This window comes from Humulus lupulus, chromosome 4 (genome assembly GCF_963169125.1).
Source record: "Humulus lupulus chromosome 4, drHumLupu1.1, whole genome shotgun sequence".
NCBI classification, from domain to species: Eukaryota; Viridiplantae; Streptophyta; class Magnoliopsida; order Rosales; family Cannabaceae; genus Humulus; species Humulus lupulus.
This window is the reverse complement of record NC_084796.1, coordinates 9,992,435-10,015,826: the sequence shown is the minus strand read 5'-3', so window position 1 is coordinate 10,015,826 and position 23,392 is coordinate 9,992,435. Positions and strand designations below refer to the sequence as shown.

At 35.3% G+C, this 23,392-nt stretch overlaps 1 protein-coding gene and 1 non-coding gene across 3 annotated transcripts; one reads left to right on the top strand and one right to left on the bottom strand.

The window, feature by feature from the left end:
- The first annotated feature begins 2,434 nt into the window (after positions 1-2,434).
- On the top strand, positions 2,435-2,541 carry LOC133833541 (small nucleolar RNA R71). The gene has a single exon (XR_009892917.1). It is a non-coding gene; the product is annotated as a small nucleolar RNA R71 (small nucleolar RNA).
- An 8,733-nt stretch (positions 2,542-11,274) lies between these two features.
- Positions 11,275-17,958, bottom strand: LOC133829942 (probable LRR receptor-like serine/threonine-protein kinase At1g56140). Of its 2 annotated transcripts, XM_062259786.1 has the most exons (24): positions 17,713-17,955; positions 16,947-17,133; positions 16,684-16,755; positions 16,490-16,561; positions 16,319-16,390; positions 16,092-16,163; positions 15,857-15,928; positions 15,679-15,750; positions 15,480-15,551; positions 15,326-15,397; positions 15,125-15,196; positions 14,967-15,038; positions 14,758-14,823; positions 14,587-14,655; positions 14,413-14,457; positions 14,178-14,242; positions 13,662-14,038; positions 13,332-13,530; positions 13,084-13,242; positions 12,820-12,938; positions 12,505-12,715; positions 12,180-12,411; positions 11,939-12,089; positions 11,275-11,838 (listed from the first exon to the last, which is right to left on the bottom strand). In XM_062259786.1, exons 1-24 carry the CDS (start codon positions 17,846-17,848, stop codon positions 11,530-11,532), a joined length of 3,045 nt encoding a protein of 1,014 aa, XP_062115770.1. In that variant the 5' UTR covers positions 17,849-17,955; the 3' UTR covers positions 11,275-11,529. The 2 variants fall into 2 exon arrangements, with proteins under 2 accessions (XP_062115770.1, XP_062115769.1); XM_062259785.1 differs by having other exon boundaries at positions 12,180-12,715; positions 17,713-17,958.
- Between the last annotated feature and the right edge of the window lie 5,434 nt (positions 17,959-23,392).

Here is a 23,392-nt window from a genome sequence, read left to right as displayed (position 1 = left end):
TGTTTTCTCTTGATCCTCTGGTGCAATAGCGATCTGATGATACCCAGAATACCCATCTAAGAAACAGTAGTAGCTATGGCCTGCCAATCTGTCAAGCATCTGATCAAGGAAAGGCAAAGGGAAATGATCCTTCCTTGTTGCCTTATTGAGCTTGCGGTAGTCTATACAAATCCGCCACCCCGTTACAGTTCTTGTTGGAATGAGTTCATTGTTCTCATTTTTCACCACAGTCATTCCACCCTTCTTAGGTACCACTTGTACAGGGCTCACCCATGCACTATCAGAAATTGGGTAGATCACCCCAACATCCAACCATTTAAGAATCTGCTCCAATACTACATCCTTCATGGCTGGATTGAGTCTTCTCTGAGCCTCTATGGATGGCTTGCTATTCTCCTCCAATAAGATTTTATGCATCACTGTCGCTGGGCTGATTCCTCTAATATCTGCCAAGGTCCACCCAATGGCCAATTTATGCTTCCTTAGAACCCTCAACAGTTTCTCCAATTCTACCTTTGACAAGTCAGCTGACACAATGACCGGTAAAGTTTCATTCTCTCCCAAATAAGCATATTGCAAGTGATCTGGGAGAACCTTTAATTCCAACGGTGGTGGCTGCTGAATGGAGGTTAGTGGTTTATCAGTCGCATTCGCTAATTCTTGGAACTTTTTCCAATATGGTAAGAAAGAATTGATCCAGTTGACACATTCTCTGATCTCAGCGTCCTCATCATCATCGCCCTCATCACCCAATAATACTGCCTCTAAGGCATCACTGCTCATCCTTCTCTTGGAGACTGCCTTTTCTATCATATCCACACTAAAGCAACTGTCACTAGCCACCGGATACTTCATAGACTTGAAGACATTAAAGACCACCTCATCTCCTTGAACTCTCAGCTTAAGCTCTCCTTTGTGAACATCAATAAGAGCTTGGCCTGTGGCTAGAAATGGCCTACCAAGAATAATAGGGACATCTGTGTCCTCCTCCATGTCCAGAACAATAAAGTCAGCGGGAAATATGAACTTATCCACTTTCACAAGAACATCCTCAATAATACCTCGTGGATGTGTTAACGATCGGTCTGCGAGCTGTAAAGTGACAGTTGTTGGTTTTGCCTCCCCCAAACCAAGTCTTTTAAACACAGATAAGGGCATCAGATTGATACTTGCCCCCAAATCACATAAGGCATGCTTGCATTCAAACTTGCCAATGGTGCAAGGTATGGTGAAACTCCCCGGATCTCTCAGCTTTTGGGGTAACTTCCTTTGTAAAATAGCGCTGCACTCTTCAGTGAGTGCTACAGTCTCATAGTCCTCCATTCTCCTTTTCTTTGACAGAATCTCCTTCATGAACTTAACATAACTGGGCATCTGCTCCAAGGCCTCCGCAAAAGGAATGTTTATGTGCAGCTTTTTAAACACCTCAAGAAACTTAGAAAACTGTTTAGCAAGGGTAGTCTTTCTAAGCCTCTGAGGGTATGGAACTCTAACTGGCTGCTCAATGACAACTGGGGGACTCTGTTCTGACTTCTGATGGTCTTCAGTAACCCTTTCCGAATCAGACTGTGCACCCATCTCTTTTTTCTGAACCACTGCCTGTGGAGGTCTAGGCTGCTCTGTTTGCTTCCCACTCCTCAAAGTGATTGCCTGAACTTGCTCCTTGGGGTTGACTTCAGTATTACTAGGCAAGTTTCCCTGGGGTCTGTTATTGAGCATATTGGCCAACTGCCCAACCTGTGTCTCAAGGTTTCGAATAGAGGATATGGTCTCAGTCATAAATTGAGTCTGAGTATTAGTAAGAGTCAACAGGGCAGCTTGCAGTTCATTAGGTCTCTCAGGTTGAGGCATTGATTGTTGAGGCCTAGGCTGCAGTGATGACGACGCTTGATTCATAGGTGGCTGAGGCATGTTATTCTGAAACTGGCCCTGAAACTGAGGTTGTTGGCCTTGATTATTCTTCCACGAAAAATTTGGATGATTTCGCCACCCTGGATTGTAGTTGTTGGAGAATGGATTATTAAGCGGCCTTTGAAAGTTTCCCACCGCTTGAACTTGAGCATGATCCATTGGGGTGTTATTATTACAGATAGGGCACTGATCGAAAGAATGAGCACCACCACACATTTCACACCTCACTGCCATCTGAACTGCATTAGCAGATACACTGCTCTGTTGCAACTGCTTAGTCAAAGAGGCTACTTGCGCTGTTAAAGCAGTGATTGCATCCAGCTCATGCACCTCAGCTACCTTTCTAACTCCTGATGATCTTTCCTCTGACCACTGATGGTTGTTTGTAGCCATGTCCTCCAGCAGCTCATAAGCACCAGTTGCGCTCTTGCTCATAAAAGTGCCACCTGCTGCAGCATCAATAATGGTTCTGGTTGTCGAACATAAACCATTGTAGAAGTTCTGTACTAGCCTCCACTGTTCAATGCCATGATGAGGACATCTTCTCAGGAGTTCCTTAAACCGTTCCCACGCCTCATATAATGACTCTCCGTCATTCTGGCAAAAGTTATTTATCTCTCCCCTTAATTTAGCAGCTTTGGACGGAGGGAAGAATTTGGACAAAAACTTCTGAGCTAGATCTTGCCAGGTGACAATGGAATTTGGTTGCAGAGAGTTCAGCCAACTTTTAGCTCTGTCCCTTAGAGAAAATGGGAAGAGCCTAAGCTTAATTGCGTCATCACTCACCCCATTATATTTGAAGGTTCCACACAACTCCAGAAAGTTAGACAAATGGGTGTGAGGATCTTCAGAGGGCAACCCATTGAATTGCACAGAGGACTGCACCATTTGTAAAATAGCAGGCTTGATTTCGAAGTTGTTGGCCTCTACAGCTGGTGAGCGTATACTATTTTGTACTCCCGTCAGAGTGGGTAGCACATAATCTCTCAAGCTCCTCTCAGCATTGGTTTGAGCCTGAACCCCTTGTACAACTCCTGGATTTAGACCATTCCTGCCATCCCCATCATTCTGTGCCATCTTCACAGAATTCTGGGCCTCTCTCTTGTTCTTTCTGATTTGATTGCAAGACTTTTCAATCTCGTGATTCAGAGGAATAAGTGTGGCTTTTCCTTTTCTGCCACGCATATACAAAAATTCACCTGAGATAGAAAAATTAAGCAACTAAACAGATTAGAAACAAATAAATTAAAATCAAATTAGAATAAAAATTAATTAGACTGATATTGATAATTATTTTCAGTCCCCGGCAACGGCGCCAAAAACTTGTTGCGATAATTTTGCTATGCAAGTGCACACAGTCGCAAATTCGTAATAAAATGGTAAAACCAAGTATCGTCCTCAAGGACTGAGTTATCAATTACCAATCAATTAATTTCTTGTTCTATTTGATAAATTGAAATTCTTGATTTTTGTAAAATACATCAAAAGTAACAATAAAATGCAGAAATAATAATCGAAATTAAATGGAATAAAAACTAATAGTAAAACTTTTACTTTAATCACTGGGAAACAATTAGGATATTCAATCTCATCAACTATCCTTCCTATTATTCCCTAATGCAAAATGTGAATTCTTCTTATTTCTACCTACTTCAATTAACAAGTTGATACAGCAGCCTATAATCATACTATGAATTATAAACTCAACCTAGGTGAAAATTTCCTATATTTCTATGGTAAATTGAACCACAAAGGTAGCATTAATTTCCACAACTTAACAACAGTTACATAATTAATTCAGATACTTTCGTTCTAAATCAAAATTATGTCCAATATAACCAAAGCATAATTAAATCTCACTTCTCATATTTTGACTTAAAAACATATGAATGTGACTAAAGATGGCCAATCAATAATCACTCTATAAGAACAGATTATATGGAATTGAAGAAGATTGAAGAAGAGGAAATTAAAATTGCATTAGGTCATAACAGAAATTCAAGAGATTCAATTGAACATCCTAAACAGAAAATTAGTTCATAGTCATAGTACTAATCACAACAAAAACTAAAGATAACATCAGGAAGAAAACATATAAAAAATACTCTAAGCTTCAGCCTCCCAAAACCAGAACTCCTCCTTCGTCCGTACCTCCCTATGCCTCTCCTTTTCGCAATCTTAAAACCTAAGATTTCAAAAATTAAAGAAGCAGGCCGCGGCTCTACATGCACTATGCTGCGGCCCGTATCACAATTTCTGGGCAGGAGGTCCTTTTCATGCCGCGGCTCTCTGAAGCCATGCCGCGGCCCGCATCGACGAATTCTGGACAGAGTACCCATCTATGCCGCGGCTCTATCTAGCCATGCCGCGGCCCGAAGACTTCCTGAAAAACAATGCTTCTGTTTCCCACCTAGCCGCGGCTCCCTTTTGCTCATGCCGTGGCTCTTAAGGGAAATCTCATTTCTTCAAGTTTTCATCCCAAAATTTCACCAACACTTCCAAATTGTGTTGAGAACCATTCTTGATCAAAATATGATGGAAAACTCGGTTATTTCTTCCCTTTCTTTGGCATTTTCTTCCACATGCTCAATTCTTCCTGATATTCACAAAAACAACCAAACAAAGCATAAACCCGCGCTAAAACAAGGAAAAACAAAATAAAAGACTACTAAAAACATCACCAAAACATAATAAAAACTAGACTCAACAACATTCGCTTCTCCGAGGTCCTTCATATCAAAGTTAGCACACAACAGAGATTTCACAACATTCACAGCATGGATATTCGAACCAAATATGAGCAAGTCATCCACATATAGACATACAATAGTGCAAATGTCATTATCAGATTTATAATAGATGCATTTGTCACTTTCATTCACTTTAAATCCATGTGAGATAACTAAATTGTCAAATTTCTCATGCCATTGCTTAGGTGCCTGCTTAAGACCATACAGAGATTTATCTAACTTGCAAACCTTATATTCCTGGCCATGGATCACAAACCCTTCCGGTTGATCCATATAGATTTCTTCTTCTAATTCACCATTCAAAAAAGCAGGCTTAACATCCATTTGATGAACAACTAGATTGTGAATTGCAGCTAGGGAAATCAAAACTCTAATGGATGTTATCCTCGTAACAGGTGAAAAGGTGTCAAAGAAATCTATGTTTTCTCTCTGCCTAAAACCCTTGGCTACCAAACGAGCCTTGTATTTTTCAACAGTACCATCGGGTTTCAATTTCTTTTTCAAAATCCACTTACAACCTATAGGCTTACAACCAGGAGGTAAATCAACTAAGTGCCATGTTTTGTTAGACTCAAGAGACTCCATCTCATCATTTATTGCTTCTTGCCAAAGGTCAGCATCTAAAGAGCACAAGGCTTCTTGGAGGTTAGCAGGATCCTCCTCTAATGTATAGACACAGAAATCAGAACCATAATCTTTAGCAACTCTAGTTCTTTTACTTCTCCTAGGTTCTGATTCTCTATCCTCAATATGTTCATTACTCCTAATCACAGGAATGTTGCTAGTAGATGCGCCCCCACTATTTCTCAATTTAAAAGGGAATCTATGTTCATAAAAATCAGCATCATTTGATTCCACAATAACATGCGCATTTAAATCATAGAACCTATATGCTTTACTATTCATTGCATATCCGATAAATACACATTCATAGGCTCTACTTGCTAGTTTAATTCTCTTAGGATCAGGAATACGAACATAAGCCAGACAACCCCAAGTTCTAAAATAAGACAGGTTAGGTTGCCTATTTTTCAAGATCTCATAGGGTGAAACTTTACTTTTAGACTTAGGAACTCTATTAAGCACATAACAAACAGTTAAGAGAATTTCACCCCACCAATGAGATGCAGCACCAGAATTCAATAAAATAGCTACAACAGATTCAGTAAAAGTTCGATTCTTCCTTTCAGCTTTACCGTTCATTTCAGGTGAATATGGTGCAGTGGTTTCGTGTACAATGCCATGAGAATTATAAAACTCAATAAACATGTTTGAATCATATTTAGTACCTCTATCACTACGAAACCTTTTAATTTTCTTATTGAATTGATTCTCAATTTCAGTCACAAATAATTTGAACATGTCAAGCGCATTACTTTTATTTTTCATCAAGTACACATAAGTAAAGTCAGAACAATCATCAATAAAAGTGATAAAATAACGTTTACCATTCCTAGTTAACGTTCCGTCAAGTTCACAAATATCTGAATGAATTAAATCTAGTGGCTCAGATTCTCTAGTAACAGATTTATGAGGAGTCTTAGTTATTTTTGCTTGACTACAAAAATCACATTTTTCAAAATCATTTTCTGACACTTTAGGAATCAGTCCTATGTTACTCATGTTCTTAATAATGCGCTTATTAACATGACAAAGTCTAGCATGCCAACCATTAAAATCACACAACATATAAGCAAAAGGAAAAACTTTATTGGATTCAACATTTAACTTAAACATATCATCAGTATCATAACCCTTCCCAACAAAAATACCATTCTTAGTGATGGTGTACAAATCAGCCCCAATAGTTTGAGTAAACCCAGCCTTATTAAGCAGAAAACCAGAAACCAGATTCTTTCTCATCTCAGGAGTATGCATTACATCTTTCAGTAATAAAGTCTTTCCTGAGGTAAACTTAAGCTCCACATTTCCCATCCCAGCAACAATAGTGGTGTGGGAATCTCCCAACAGCACTATCTTATCATCAGCAGCAGTGTATGTTTTAAACATAGCACGATCATAGCAGACATGGCGAGAAGCGCCAGTGTCTACCCACCACCCATCTGATCCACCAATGAGGTTGATCTCAGAAATCATAGCTATAAAAGCTTCTTCAGTCAAGTTAGCATGTGGAGCAGTGCTTGGCTTGTTCCTACACTTACGTGCCATATGACCTGGCTTGTTACAAACGTAACAGAGGAATTGTCCAGAGTCATTCTGTTTAGGTGGAGGCTGCTGCCTTCCATGTTGGTTCCTGTTATGGTTCCAATTCTGATTGTTGTTTCGAGGATTGTGCTGGTTGTTGCGGTTGGGATTTGAATTCGCGTTGCGGTTGGAATTTGAATTCGAGTTGCGGTTCTGATTCTTAAAGGTTTTGCCATTTGGCTTCAGAACCGCAGGTGTGGGCTTCTTAGAGATGCTGTTAAAGACAACAAGCACCTCTTCTTTCTGGTCTTGTTTCCTTGCTTCCTCCTCAGTACGAAGGCGGGTGATCAAGCTTTCTAAGGAAAATTCCTTAGTCTTATGCCTGAGAACATTTTTAAAGTCCTTCCAGGAAGGAGGTAATTTGTCAATTAAAACAGCAACTTGAAACTGTTCATCAAGGGCCATACCTTCCGAGATAATCTCATGAGCAATTTTCTGAATTTCGTGAGATTGGGCCTCCACAGATTTATCATCAACCATCTGATACTTCAGGTAGCGACTAACAGCGTACTTTTTAGTCCCCGCCTCCTCTGTATCATATTTCTTTTGCAGCGCCTCCCAAATCTCCTTTGCTGACTTGTCTGAGTTATAATAGTCATAAAGATCATCAGATAAACCGTTAAGAATAAAATTCTTACATAGGAAATCGTTTTCCACCCAGGAGTCCAAGTCCTTCTGTTGCTTCTCACGTTCAGTCTGATTGTCCTTGTCGGTCGAGGCTTCAGGGACAACCGGCTTCAGAGCAGTGAGCACAAACGCCACCTTCTTCATGGTCAGATAAAAAAGCATCTTCTGTTTCCAACGCTTAAATTGCAAACCCTCAAAGCGAAATGGCTTGTTAATATCAACAGAGGTAGAACCAGAAAATTCATCGGTTGCAGCCATAGCAGAACAGAACGTCTTAAAATTGATATTCCACAATAGAAAAATAAAATGGAACGAATTTACCGATCAATATTTCTGGCTGAGTCGCGGACAAAGTCGCTCTCTTTAAGACGTTTCGCGGCTCTGCCCTAAGTGTGCACGGCAATCTATCAACCACGCCGTCCCCAGGATAAAACAGCCTCTGTACGATCTCTCCCTGCACCGAGAGGATCGTTCTTATACACCCTTTATAAAATTGCTCTCTGAGAAATTTCGTAGAACCAAGAAAGAACTCTGTGTATTTGTTCTATATTTTCCAAAATGGTTCTATCTTATTTATACACAGAAAAATCCCCAAAAACGTTTATCTTCAATTAATAAAAATAAAACCGTTTTGGTATTATTAAAATGAACGTTTAAAATTTAAATAAAAAAAATAAACGTTTAGATACCTTGTTAAAAAAAAATAAAACTTAAATACGACACCACACCACCAGCCCGCCCGCCAGCTCAGCTCGGGTCGGTCGGACGGACGGCGGCAGCGGCGCGCGCGCGTGTGTGGTGGTCAAGTGTGTGAGTCCTCACCCATTCACACAAAACTGGGTACCCCTTAGGGCACACCCCAAGTCATTGCATTTGCAATATATATACACTCTATGAAAAGTGTTCCAAATCCATGTGGGATTTTTCCCATATCACACACAAATGTATCAATTTTTAATAATTCATAACAAAAGGTTCCAACACCTTCAAATATATATATATATATATATATAATTATATAACCGAACAAACCTAGTAATCTCTTTGACTGTTCCAAACAAATGAGCCGATGGAAATTCCAAGATTCCAAATTTTGATAACAATCACAGAAATTTCAAACTCATCAAACAAGTTCCTCAGTTTTCTACATTTTCAAAGCAACCAAACAGGAGAAAGAGAAAAGAAACATTATATAAAAAAAAAGTTGATGGGTGTGGGTATAAACGCTAAGATTCAGAGGAGAAAGATCAAAGAAATAGACTGAAAAGTTGAAAATGAATTTTATTTACCTGGTGGTGATGGTGAAAAGTGAAAGGAGGAGACGAAGAAGAAAAAGATAGAGGCATCGTAGCCATTAACATTTTTGTTGCCATTGAAGCTTCGGTTAGCTCGCAGAGTGTAGCAATGACGGGAGAGGTTGCTAATGACCATTCAATTTTCCTACCAAATCTTTTCAGCACAAAATAATTAAAAAAATATATGTGAGAATGAGGAGTAAAAATGGTGAAAATCTGAAGAAAAAAAAAAGAGAAAGTTGAGGGGACATGGTCATTGACTGTTAATGGAGGAGAGATGTGAGTCTGATTTTCAGGATATAAAATATCCGTATATTTGATATTAAAAATTGTATTTTTAATATAAACCGTATGTATCAAAAAAAAAATTAACTTACGGTGTATTGTGCAATTTTCCCTTATATTATTATAATAATGAAATTTTATAACATTTGAATTTAAATTTAAATTTATGTTATAATATTTTAATTTATATTAATATAATTAATAACTCTATTTTTAATTAGTCTTAAAAGTATATTTCATTAAATATTTAAAATATTCTCTTAAAAATAACAAAACAAACCATTAAAACCAACAATATCCATTATCTACACCATTTTTTATATAGAAGATATATATATAATCTTAATTTAATCAATTAATATTACATATTAGCTCTGCTTATTACTTTTATAGTTTATTTTTTTTTAGAAAAAACATTTGTAATTATCAACTTTTTGCTGTGATATACATGACACGCCATTAAATTCTAGTATTCCAATGTCAAATAACTCTCATATTGCAGAACGTATAATGAAGCACAGTAATTAGTAAATAGTACCATTGATTGGTCATTGCTTTTATTATAATCTTTTGTACAGGAAAAAGAATTAAATAACTACAAATTGGGGTGAAAAAAAAAACAGAAATTCTCATTGATATCTTACATTGTACAACTAAGAAATTTAGAACATCTCACAAACCAAACTCAAACCAATTTTTCATCACAATCCCTCTCTAACGGGTTGTGAACATTTGGTTGAGCCTTGCCCATAGCTTCTGGCGGTAGCTTTGCGTCTACCACCATGCTTGTTGATTAGTACTCAAAAATGCAAATTAATTAGTTTTAAAGTGTAAAATAAATTAAATTTTAATTAATATTTTCATGAATTTATTGTAATATATTTTATAATTAAAAATATTAATTTTAATTTAAGTTATGTTTAATTTTTAAGAAATAAATTGCATTTGGACACTAATAAAAATAGAAAATAGAGAAATAGTTAAAATTGAAAAACAAAATGAAGAAAGTGGCATTTTTGAAGAAATGAGGTTCAGCCCATTTGGCCCAAGCCCAAATATGGCCACTGCCATTTTTTCTTTCCTTGTCCAGCCGCCAGGTGTCATCGCCAGAAGCGGCCACGCATCCCAGGAGAACCCAGCCAGCCACCCAGCGCGCGCCACGTGTCCAACTCCCTTCAGCTCCTCATTTCAGCCTTTGACCAAGTACTCCTTCAGCCAGTAGCTTCACTCCAACGTGACCACCAGCCCAATAAAGGCCCAAGCACCAAGCTGCCTCTTCCTAGCCAAAGACCCCACACGGCCCAAAGAGCCCAATCCGAAGCCTTCCCATCAGCCGCCCAGGTGGCACTCCCTCATTTGCTGAAAATGGGTCAAAACCCCCTTATGTCACCAGCCATATTTTGTGGGTATTGGGCTTGTAAAATTGTCATTTTGAGCTTTAAAGCTCATGTTTTTGTGGTATTTTAAAAAATGGCATTTTGACTATACACAAAAATAGTTAGGGTAATATTAATAATAAGATTTGATTTTTCAAAATCATATTTTATCATTAATATTTCAGATTTATTTTGTAAACTCCATTTTGTTGTTTAATTTCTTTTTAGTCATTTTCTCCATCTATAAATAGGAACACTTTCTTCACATTTGGAAGGTAATTTTTAGAGTAGAGAAACTATAACAAAATTTCCACTCACTTTCTTCTCATATTTTCTTCTTAGAATTTTGTGAGAATCATGAACATAATGGTCTAATCTTCCTAGGAAGGTTAGGGATGATTCCATATGCAAGTGATGTTATTTTGCTACTTTGATATACTATGTTCTTAATATAATATATTTGAATTATTTATGTTCTTTCATCTCTATCTTTATTTTGTTATCTTTATTTACTTATGCTAATAGTATATAGGATTAGTCATGCTCTTTCTATGTGCTTCTAATTAGTAAAAGTAATATTGATACATAATTTTATATCTAATCTTCTATTGCATTATTGTCCTTGGGTATTTTGTCATTTTTAGATTTTTCATAAGATTAACATTGTACTTTTTTAAAGTAAAGAACTTTATAACTCAAATGAACTTTTGTTAGAAAAGAATATGGACTTTAATGTTAGATTTTCCAAGTAAATGTTGGGATGTGAATTATTTACTTGTGTATTTTTGTAAATCAAGTAACCAAGTAACTAAGCAAGCATATGGATGATTCTTGAAACCTTTCTATTTCTCAAACTCTTGATTACATGTTACATTTATCTCACCTATCTCACTTTATCATTTCATCAAAAAAATACAATACCAAAATCTCAAACCTCTTTCCATTTACAATTTTATTTAATTCTTGTTACTAACTTTTTGTGTTATTTTCTACTAATTTTTTTATTTTAGGCTACCTCCTTGTGGATCGACCGCCCGATTATACTACAACCACCGCTTAGTGGTTGTCAAATTTTGGGCGTTAAACACTTGTGCTCGCACACGAGTCATAAAAGCTAGAATTGGTCCCTTTTGCAATCTGACTCATTAGAGTGCTGACATCATTGAATTTCCAGTCAGCCAAGTAACCAGGCCTTGAAATTTCAGTGCTCACATCACTGTCTCCTGAAATCATTGCCACCACTCTGGACATAGGTGGACGCACTGTTGGTGAGGTTTGAGTGCATAGTAAAGCCACTCCAATGATTCTCTTCACTTCTTCCTCCTCGAAATCTGATAGTTCTGAATCCACCAGTTCGAGTTCACGGCCTTGTTCATGCAAATCCCAAGCCTAGAGAGCATGAAACAATCATAAACATGTGTCAAGATCAAACTCTATTAAGAAAACTAAACATAAAAAGCATAGCTCATAATAATTTGATTTTCCGTACCCATTCAAGAAGGTACATTCTTTCTTCATCTAGAGTAGAGTCAGAATTTGGCCTGCCACTAACAAGCTCTAGAGCCACAACTCCAAATGCAAAGACATCGGTTTTCTCTGTAAGGTGGCCGCGCATGGCGTATTCTGGTGCAAGATAACCACTGCAATTCCATCAAAAAGATTTGAGTTAAAAACTATCAGTAAAAAAAACAAGCCAAAGACTATATGTTTTTCATCAAGATTTAACTTACATTGTTCCAGCAACTCGTGTACTTATATGAGTCTGTTTATCATCATAAAGTTTAGCCAAACCAAAATCTGATATTTTGGGGATGAGATTATAGTCAAGCAGAATGTTGCTGGACTTGACATCTCTGTGTACAATTCTAAGCCGCGACTCCTCATGAAGATAAGTTAGACCTCTTGCTACGCCCATGCAAATGTCGAAACGTGTTGACCAATCCAGCTTCAAACTATGCTTCCCTGATACATGACAGCCACAGACATTTTTAAATTTATTTGGTATTATTTGCTTGGATTTATACAAACAAACAAACAATATTGTTATCCACACACCAAATAATGCTTGATCAAGACTCTTGTTTTCTAGGTACTCGTAAACAAGAAGTCTTTTATCTCCCTCAATACAACATCCGTACAATTTGACCAGGTTACGATGTTGCACAGCAGATATTGTGGCGATTTCAGCAACAAACTGGCTCTTTCCTTGATGAGAAGTCACAGACAGTTGCTTCACCGCGACAACTCTTCCATCTTCAAGCGTTCCCTGTAGAGTAATAAGGAAAATTGTATTATGAGCTTTTGTATCATCAACAAATGATAACTGTTAGCCTGCAAAGTTGTTATGAACTTATTAATGGCACTACATACCTTGTAGACAGGTCCAAATCCCCCCTCTCCCAACTTATTAGTAGAATTGAAATCATTGGTAGCCGTCTTTAGTTCGCTATAGCTGAAAGTGAATGGTTTAACATCCATTCCCAAGAACTCTGCAATGCAATTTACAGTCAATAAATTGGTGTGCTGAAATGCCAATAATGAAGTAGTTTTCTTAACATACAGATCACTGTCAGAGTTTCAAGTTCAAAGTATAGTAAAAGAAAAACCAGAATGCAATAGATCAAGAAATGTTACCTTCATTCATTTGAGCTCTCTTTCTTCGTTGAGCAATGTAGATTGCCACTAACACACACAAAACGCTTAAAACAGCAAATCCGACAACAATTCCCACGATCAGACCTGTATGGTTCTTCTTAGTGCTTGGGGATTTGTTACTGACAGTGGGTGTAAAATCTGTATTAAAACAACCATGGTCAACCAAATGAGACTTGTAATTCCTTTAAAAATAGAGCTTAAGAATATCCACACCATATTATTCTTACTTGGGGTGGCACTGATTGCTGCAATGGAAGGCCCATAAGTACCTTGAGCAGGTATACAACAAGTTCCTTTTCCAGCCCAAAAGAGGTGGACTTCAAGGAAGTTCTGTGAAACATTAGCCGTAAATTCTCTCTCTACTGCTCTAAAAGAGAGTCCACCAGCCTCCTTTTTTATGTCAAAATCTTTTAAAACTCGAATTCCCTAAAAATATACACAAATATTTAGAAAAAGGGTATATTTTTATGTTTGCAAAAAACAATGAAATTAAATTTCACTTAACAAATGAAAATGCTTATAAGAACATATGCATAGAACATGTAGGTGAACAATACCTGGATATAAATATCAAATACACGCCTGCCAACGCTTTTCCAGCTGCGAGAACTCAGTATAGCAATTTCTGCAAACTGGAGTTTGACAGTGTAGTTACCATTCTCAAGCCCCAGACCATAGTATCTCAATGATGAAGCAGATAGCCTTGTTGTCTGGAATAGTTCTGGATCTAGAGTATTTCTGAATTGAGATGATGAAAAACCTCTATAGGTAGCATTATTGTTTCCTGCAAAAGCTCCAACATTGCTCACTGCCCATCTGTTGCTGCTGGTGACAAAATGTGTAGCTGCACCCAAAGCCTCAACATCCTCTTCATACAAAATTTTATCAGAAGATGTAATTTCCAAACCACCAGAGTTAATTCCGAAGTTATAATCTGCACGCAATGTAATTTTCTTTTTAAAAACAAAGGCATATTGCTAAGAATGCTCAGTAAAGGTTTTCTTACTAGTAATCAATTAAACTATTTGAATCAACTGCATGAAAGGTGTAGTAATCAATTAAAATGTACTTACATATGGGACGGCCTAGACCGCAGGGGAAATTCTTTTGAAGACAGTTCAAACCTACAAGAAGAGGACTGAAAGGAACAAAGAATAAATTTAGACAAAAGAAGGAGGTTATATAATATTGAACAACAAATCCAAGAAATCAGTTTTAAGCAGTAGACACTTGAAACATATTTATTAAGTGCAGTACAAATAAGAGCAAAAATGAAGGAAGCTATTCTAAAATACTGAGGAAAATTACCTGTTGTTTGAGCTATTCATTGTAAAGTTGTTGCCAACCAAGTTACTGCCAAAAAAAATGACAGTTTTTTTTAGACAGAAAGAGTTAACCAATTGGTACAAGCATGTTAACCCAAGAGAGAAAACTAAAGTTAAACTAAAAAAAAATCTCTTAATGTTAAGAGTTAAAACATACACGTGTAGACCTTCTTGATTGTTGACCCAAGAAGGAATGCTCCCCATTAGATTATTGTATGACAGATCACTGAAAGAATAGCATTGTACATGAAAGTCAATTTCAGAGTCATTACCATGAATGTTGCTGAACATTTACCCAACTACTAAAATATCAGATATATTTACTTACATATTGAGAAGAGATGTACTTCTTTGTTGAGGCAGGGTTCCGTTTAGGCTATTATTTCCAAGAAACCTGATTAAGGAACCAAAATTACTTGGTTTAATACTTTCATAGTAGCTATCAAGAAGCATAAAATTAAAAGAGCTGCTGATAATTTACAGAGAAAAAGTATTTCTTGAGGCATTATGTTATAAAGAAGATAGAAGAAGTATTACAGATGAGAGAGCGAGCTAATGTTGAAAAGAGAGTCTGGAATCTGTCCATTTAACTTGTTAAAGCTCAAATCTCTGTAAAAAAAAAGTGCAACTTCGTCAGTGAACATGAAAAGTTAATAGTGCAAGTAGGGTAGTTTTGAGTTTCTTAATTAACTTACAGTTGTTGTAACTGTTGGAGCTCTCCGATATTCAATGGAATTGTACCAGTGATATTGTTGTTCCTAAGTATTCTGCAGGTTGTATTTAACAGTTGTTAGATTATATCTCAAAACAGAACAGCACAGAAGAAAAAAGATATGTTTGAATTTGAATGATTTATTAGAAAGGGTGTAATAATGTGTTGAAACCATGTTACTTACAAGGTACTTAGAGACTTCATATCCTTGATAAATGCAAGAGAAGAACTTACATTAGATATTTCACTTAACCGCCTACATATCATTCACACTCAAGATTGTTAGCTTTAAAAATTTGCATAAAAATATGAAAGTGACTATTAAGTATGGTACTCACAAGTCTGTTAGAGAAGTTAGATTTGCGAATGTTGATGGTATAGGTCCTTCAAAAGAGTTTCCTTGAAGACTCCTGAAGGAACATAGTCAAGGAACTAACAATTGTTAATATTGTGATAAATTAAGTAGTGCCATCAACATACTTACATAAATGAATACAAAAAAAAAAAAAAAAAAAAAAACCGCTCAGCTTGACTTACAATGTATTAAGATTTGTCCAATTTCCTATGAAGTCAGGTATCTTTCCTGTGAATTCATTGTCTGATGCCCAACTGCAGAAAGTTGAAGATTTCATTAAAAAATAAACTTATAACTTTTTTTTTTCCTTCTTATATAATAGTCTATCTATTGAATCATGAGGTAGAAGAAATTGTATACAATGTTTCCAAGCTTTGAAGATTTGCAAATGTCAAAGGTATCTCGCCACTAACTCCAGCACTATTAATGTAACTATCAAATAAACAAGGAATAACAAAGGAATAATCAGAATGGGGCCAATGTACAACTGCGATATTATTAAGCTGAATAGAAAATATGCTGGCTTTATGGACTAACTAAATGCAGCCAAGAAAAATAAGAACAAAGGGAAAGAGAAACAATATCACCAACTTACAGTTGTGTTAATTTTTTTAAATTCCCTAATTCACGTGGCAGAGGACCAGAGAAGTTGTTCGATCCAAAGGACCTATATAAAAAGTTCAAAGCATTAATGTCAATAATATCATAAACAATGAAAGAGAAGACATGATATGATTGAATTGGACATAGGAAACTTCATAATACACACAAAGAAAAAATAAAAAAGGTTTCCATTGAAATTTAAGAATGCCCTCAACTTACAAACTTAATAGCTCAGTAAGTTGTCCCAATTCCTTTGGCACCTCCCCTGATAATGCATTTATGCCAAAGCTCCTAGTATTTGCCAAATTAAAAAACAACAACAAAAGTTAAATAAAGAACATAACTTATTAAATCTTGTTCTTTCAATGCTCAAATTTTAGGTTGGCTTACAAGTATTGCATCTTAGTGAGGTTTCCAATTGATGGAGAAAGAGAGCCTGTCAAGAAATTCTGGCCCAAATTCCTACAAAAGATCATGTAGTAAACCAAGTTAATATGCTCTAAGTTAATTCATGACAACATTGCATGCGAAAATGTTGTAGTAAAGAATTGATGAGAACTATAAAAGGTCCAATAAACTCATACAGATCGAAGAGGAAGGTCAGACTCCATAGCTCTTCTGGAATTGGACCATCAGCATCCAGTGCATAAACTTTCCTGTAAACAAGTTTTGATCACCAAAGTCAATATATGTGCCATTGCTAGTGTAGCTGCTTAGAATATAAATATATATATATATATTTTTATATGTTTCAAGCATCATATTAAAATATATAGACTCGTATAATGTTCTTGATGATAAGCGTGATTTAACATATGTAAGAGTCTTATACTATATTCCGACATACAGTTGAGTAATGTGGCAGAGAGAGTTATTGTTGAAAGAGCAGACGCATTTGATAAAGGGGTTAAAAGTGACATCGACGAAGCTGGAGTTGTCTACGGCGGCACCACTGCACGGGTCCCCAGTTGTATTCCATTGTTGGGTGTTAGCCTTTATCTTCCATTGGTTAAAAATAGAATTCAAAGCTCTCACTGCATGTAAACCAAATAATCAAAACATAAGTATACAAGTCAAAATCAAAAGTAGGTGGATAAAGGAAGAACCCATATTCTTGGGGTGTGATCCTTGCCGGTTTGTGAATTTTTTATATGCATTTATTACTATTGCTATTGGTGAAAGCTATCTCTTTAATATGTCATCTCTGACTAAAGAAAATTATCATTTTTTTTTTAAAAAAAAAACAAAAGTTAACCAACCAAAGTTATGTAAGTTCACATTTGATGTTCAAGACAGCTAAAGGTTGAAGCCTTTTTCTTCATCACCAGTAGTTTCATATAAGGCATTCTAAAATCATCTATAAGCTAACACGTGTGTTTGTGTGTGTAAATTCAAGTAAAAATGGAAGAGAAAATACAAAGAACTTGTAAACCCAGTTCTTGTATGGTGTGAATACACCACAACCATTCATCAATTCTCAGCCTCTGCAAAATTGTTCTTACCAAGTTGCAATAATAGAACAATAAATAAAGGCTTCAACTTTACTGAAATTTCACTTCTTTCATGAGAGAGAGAGAGAGTATTCATATACATATATATATAAACAAATATACCTTCAGAGGGATCAGTAGTGGGTTGAGTTCCATTCTGGGCTCTTGCAAAAGGAACAAGAACAAAGATAATTGCAACAAAGAAAGTGAAAACAGTAAAAGCAGCTCCAGCTGGTGAAGATGAAGAAGCTCCAGACATGAGCTTAGTTTTTCTGAGTCACAACCCAACCAACTGGTGCCTAGGTTTAATAATATGAAAACTATTGGAATAAACTCAAAGAGGAGAATGAAATAACATAAGTAGGAGAGAGTCTAGATATAGATAGGCAAACCAAAAGGCCCTCAACCTCAAAATTGTATATGAAATGTCTACCATCCAACTTTTCAACTTTCAAAATGACAACAGGGTTGAAAGCTTAATATTATTTTTGGTTTTTTATAAAGGGAATTTATTCATTTTGTAATATTTATTTTTGCAAAATATAATTATTGTATCTTCTGTTTTCAATAATATTTATATAGGTTTTTGTATTTTAAAAATATAGATATTTTGTATCTAATTTATAAAAAAAAATTAATATCATCAAATTGTTCGCAGTTAATTTGATTAAATTAGTAAAATTTTATTAATTAAATTTGAATTTAGAATACTAAATATATATAATTTTAAAATATATGTACTAAATACGTAGAATTTTAAAATACAAAATATCAAATATATATAATTTTAAAATACAAAATAAGTATTATTTATAAACACAAATACCAAAATATTACTTTACAAAAAATATTGTAACTGCATACTTGCGTTTTGAGTGTTGAAAATTATTGAATAAAGCTTTTACATGAAAGCTTTCCACGAATAGCAACTGCATTGCATTTATGGGCGTCTCCTTTTCGTAAAGAAAACAAGTGCAAAAGTCTTGGTCAAAGTTGATGCGCATTTCTATTGGTCAACTCAAGGATAAGAAATTCTTATTATGATTAAATACAACTACCACAAAGTAATGATTGAAGTAAATATATATATATATATATAAAGTTACGAAGATTCATCCATGGAAAAAAGTACATCAAATTGGTCCTTTCTTTTGTAATCAATTCCTTGAAATTGGTGAAATACATATAGTACTATTACAACTATGATAATAACAAAACCATATTCTTCATTAACTATTTTATCCAAATTAGAACATTATGTATGGACATACACGTGGTGTTGCACTATTGATCGGAGAAAATATGGTGTGATTTGTTATATTATTATATTACCACGTAACTACAAAAAAACAATTCATATTTGTTATAGTTAAAGTTTAGTTGGAATTGATAATTTATTTTGTAAAAATAACATAAATATTTATGATTAAATAGGTATGTTTGTTTAATTGGTTAGATATCAATTAGAATATTTTTTATTCAACAAATATGAACTTTTTCTCTTTGACTTTTCTAAATTTTAGATTTTAGACACATAATTTTTAAGATGTGGTGAGAAGATTTTTAAATTTGTAAAATCACACGGTCTATGTTGCAATATTAATACTAGTCGTGATTATTTATTTATTTATTTAATGGTCCATTTATACATTTCAATAAAAGGCTAATTTTCCTTAAGTTATGTAGTCTATTAAGACCACTCCACACGTGCCATTAATCAAGGCATGGTTTCCTCACTACTAATTAAATATATATTGTACATTTGTATTGTAGCATGTTTAAACGACAAATTACAATAAAAAAAACAAATTTATATTAACTTTATACTTAACTACAATAAAATAAAGTAAATATGAAAAATCAAGTTGTATGGTGGATAATTTAGTCAAGTTGTAATTAGATAATAGTTTTTAATTTACTTTAAGTTACGAAGTTTGTCCCTTTCGAAAAAGAAAAAAAAACAATAAGATCGTTGTTGACATTGTGGAGGGTTGAGTTTGACATTTCTTTTTTTGTATTTGGAAAGTGATAGACTATATATCCACTTTAAGTTTAACACCAATTAATTACTAAATATTTTATTTTTAATCAAACCTAATGAGATGGCACTTTTGGAATAGAAAGAATATAAAGATATATATATATATATATGTTGGATAAATCTTATGTATGGGCTTCAAAATCAGCCATGACCATACGGGTGTTTTGTGACCAATGAGCTTTTGACACATCATTATTTTGCTTGGTGTGATTGTTAGCTAAGTGTAGGAGAGTATTTATCATTATGAAATTGACTACTACTCTGCCAAAAAAAAATGTCGGACTAAGGACTAAACAGAGAGACGCATTAACTTAATCCTAGATTTGTAAACTTGACAGTGATGATACTCTCCATGCATCAGACAGAGGGAGAAGAAGATTTAGTTGCTTGGCTGGCCGACTCGGATTCTCCGCCGGAAAATAGATGGTTCAGTCCTTTTCCAAGTGGTGCTCCGGCGTCGTTCTCAGCCACTGGTAGCTGTTTCTCCTCTCCCTTTATTTCTTTGTTTGAGAAAAGGCGAATCTGAGTCTCCTCCATCTAACCCCTCTTTCCCTCCATTTTTATTTTTAATTAATCTTCTCTTATTTTTGTTAGGTGTTATTTTTCTGGAGTGTTTTATGTTTCAATAATTTTCTTAGGGTGTGATTGGTTCGCGATTGGAAAACTGTATTTTTGAAAAGTGGATTCTGAAATGAAAATATGAATTTAGTGACTAAAAACATGTTTTGAAAATGTGATTGGTTCAATGTCAGTAAACTGTTTTTGAGTTTTAAAAATTAAATCTGTGATTGGTATTAAATTTGAAAATATAACAGAAACTAAAATATGTGGGATTTTGGAAAATAATTTTACAAAACTGAGAAAACAAGTTTTTCTCGTTTTCTAAATTATAACACAATATTAAAATTCTGATTAGGATACAGTTTTCAAAACACACCATACCAATCATATATTTTAGTGGGTCCACTCATTTTGAGTTTTTGAAAACATAAAATCAAATCTAAATCTAATACCAATCACACCCTTAGTTTTTTGACGTTACAATTTTGAAATGGCTGATTTTGAAGTACTATAGTCAATTTCATAATGATAAATACTCTCCTACACTTAGCTCACAATCACACCAAGCAAAACAGTGATGTGTCAAAAGCTCATTGGTCACAAAACACCCGTATGGGTATGGCTGATTTTGAAGCCCGTACATGAGATTTATCCTTTTATATATATATAGGGTATTGCTCAAGTGGAGAATGTAAAAACGTCTCCACCGGTGGAGACGTTTATTTTGCACCCTTTGATCAAATAAAGGGCTGTGATTTTCCAAATATTTGGTCTATCTCTCTCATAACTATTCTCTCTCTCTTTCCCTCACAATCGAACCCATTCACACACATTCAGAACTATTCTCTCTCTCTCTTCCGAATCTGTTTCTTTTCGACTTTCCTGCTCTTGCGTTGTTAGGCTGGTAAGACGAATCTGTTTACTTCAAACTAGTTCTCTTCCCGATCATACGTCAAAGTCCGGCAATTGATCTCTGTTGTACCTGGAATCCAAGTAATCCATCCGCGAAAGGGACGAGACGTACGGGAATGATTGATTCCAGAAAGAGGGCTTGCGAGGTCCTCGCTATGGCTTTTCTTTATGTCCAGGTAGAAGAACTCCAACAGGATTAGATGAGATTAAAACACTCCAAAAGGGTTTCCCGCTTGCCTAAAAGAATTCCTACTTTAAAAAGCTTTCTCACAAGCTTGTGATTGCTTTTATTGAATCACTGTATATAAGGCCTGCAAACTATTACCTCGTATCGCCTAGGGAACACTATAGCTTTCAAACTTCCTTGCCTTATCCTATTGAAGTCCAATTATCATTTTCTTGCCATTAAGTTAGCTTTCACCAATCTATGAACTTGCCCATCTCATAAGATCAGGTATATACAAAGTTTCTCTGTAGTCTGCAATTTGTATTATTTTTCATTGAATCTCTCCAAGCTTTGATATTTTCTTACCCACAGATACTTAAGGTGGGTTATGAAGATTTTGGCTTAAATTATTGTTAGCTCTCTTTGTAATGCATAGACTATCTTTGCCTGTTTATGGATTGAACCCATTACTAATTCATTGATTCTCTCCAAGCTTTGATATCTCTTTGTAATGGAGGGACTAAATATATAGTTAATTGAACAACAAATAAAGATAAAATCTAGTGAAAAAATTCACAGTTTCCACCTATTATACGAATGTAAATTAACGATATATGTGTTTGGCAGTGGGGCGTTAGGCTGTGGTTGATTTCAGACTGGGTTTCAAAGCAAGGCTATTGGTGGTTTCTTATTTGTGGATTTAGGGGCCGCGGAGTTGGAGAGTGAAGTTTCTCTGTCTAAGCACCGAAGCAGGTTCGACTCTGTTATTTTGGGGTGTGCAGGTTGGACTCTGTTATTTTGGGGTAATTTTTGTGTGGTCCGTAGTGATGTTAGATTTGTAGCAGGTTTGTACAATTAAGACTAGTAATAATAGTTGATTTACAACTTAACTTAGCCATGACCTAGTGTGTTTAGTGATTTTAGTTTGGCATTCTGTTTGCTTGTTATGTTTCAATGCGAGGGGTTTGCAGGAAAAAAATGCTAAATTAAAGAAGAATGATGTTTATGCATCGAAGGTGTCATTTATGGTATTAGGTTGATGAAGAGGTACCGTTTATGTAGTTGAGTAGATTGAACTTTTGCTAAGGATTTGTTAAGTATTAAAGCATTTCTATTATTTTATATATATATACATGATTTCATGACTTCCCTTCGGTTTGTTGGTTGTTTCTGAAGTAGTCTGTGAAATCTTATTTGAAATATATTCCCATGAATTGGAAAAGGTTGTGGTGGTTATAGCTATGTATAATATTGTTATATATAAAACTAGGGACAACATATTCCAATACTACTGGGTTATGATATGTCACTAAAGTTTAACAATAGACTGCAATTCGTTTTGATTGGGAATTAAAGTCGTTTAAAATTAGTGTTTTTACTGTTGTTAATATATTACCCAATTTTGGGGGCTTCTCCAATATGTTAGGCGAAGCTGATATTTTGGTGAAGCAATTATTATTTTAATGTGACACCATTGATGATGTGTAAATGTCGATAACCAATTTAAATTATTATATAATAATTATAATTATGGAAAGAAATTCTTTGTTACTGTAGGCAACTATGGATAGGGAAAAGTTAGGGGACATCTTGTTGGCATTGAATTCACATGAGAGTGAAGTGAAGGAATTGAAGCAGGAAATTGCATCTCTTAGACATGGTGTTTCCCAGCTTCGTTTGTCTGAGGTTAGAGAAGGAGAAGAGGGCAATTCTTTTGAAGTTTTTTTGGAGAAGGCATCTTTGGTAATGAGTGAATGTAACATTGTGAGTGAGAAATTGAGTAAATTGGATGGTGCAAATGTAGATATGGTGGAGGTGGGTCGTTTGGAAGATGAATTTAGTGTAGGAACACCGTCGATGAATTTGGGAAAGGTTGAGTTATCTAAATCAAAAACATTACAAGTGGAATTGGAGTTGCAAAAACTTGATCCCGTTGATGGGGGGGTTAAAAATGTTCAACTTGAGTTGGAGGAGGTTCGTTTGGTTGACTTAAATGAGATAAGCGAAGTTGATAAGTTGCCTAGTGTGCTTGGTTGCGATGAGTTGGGTGTAGAAATTGGAGAGGGGCCTTCCAATATTGGTACTTTTACTGTAGAAATGAATGATTTAGAGGTTGATGGTGT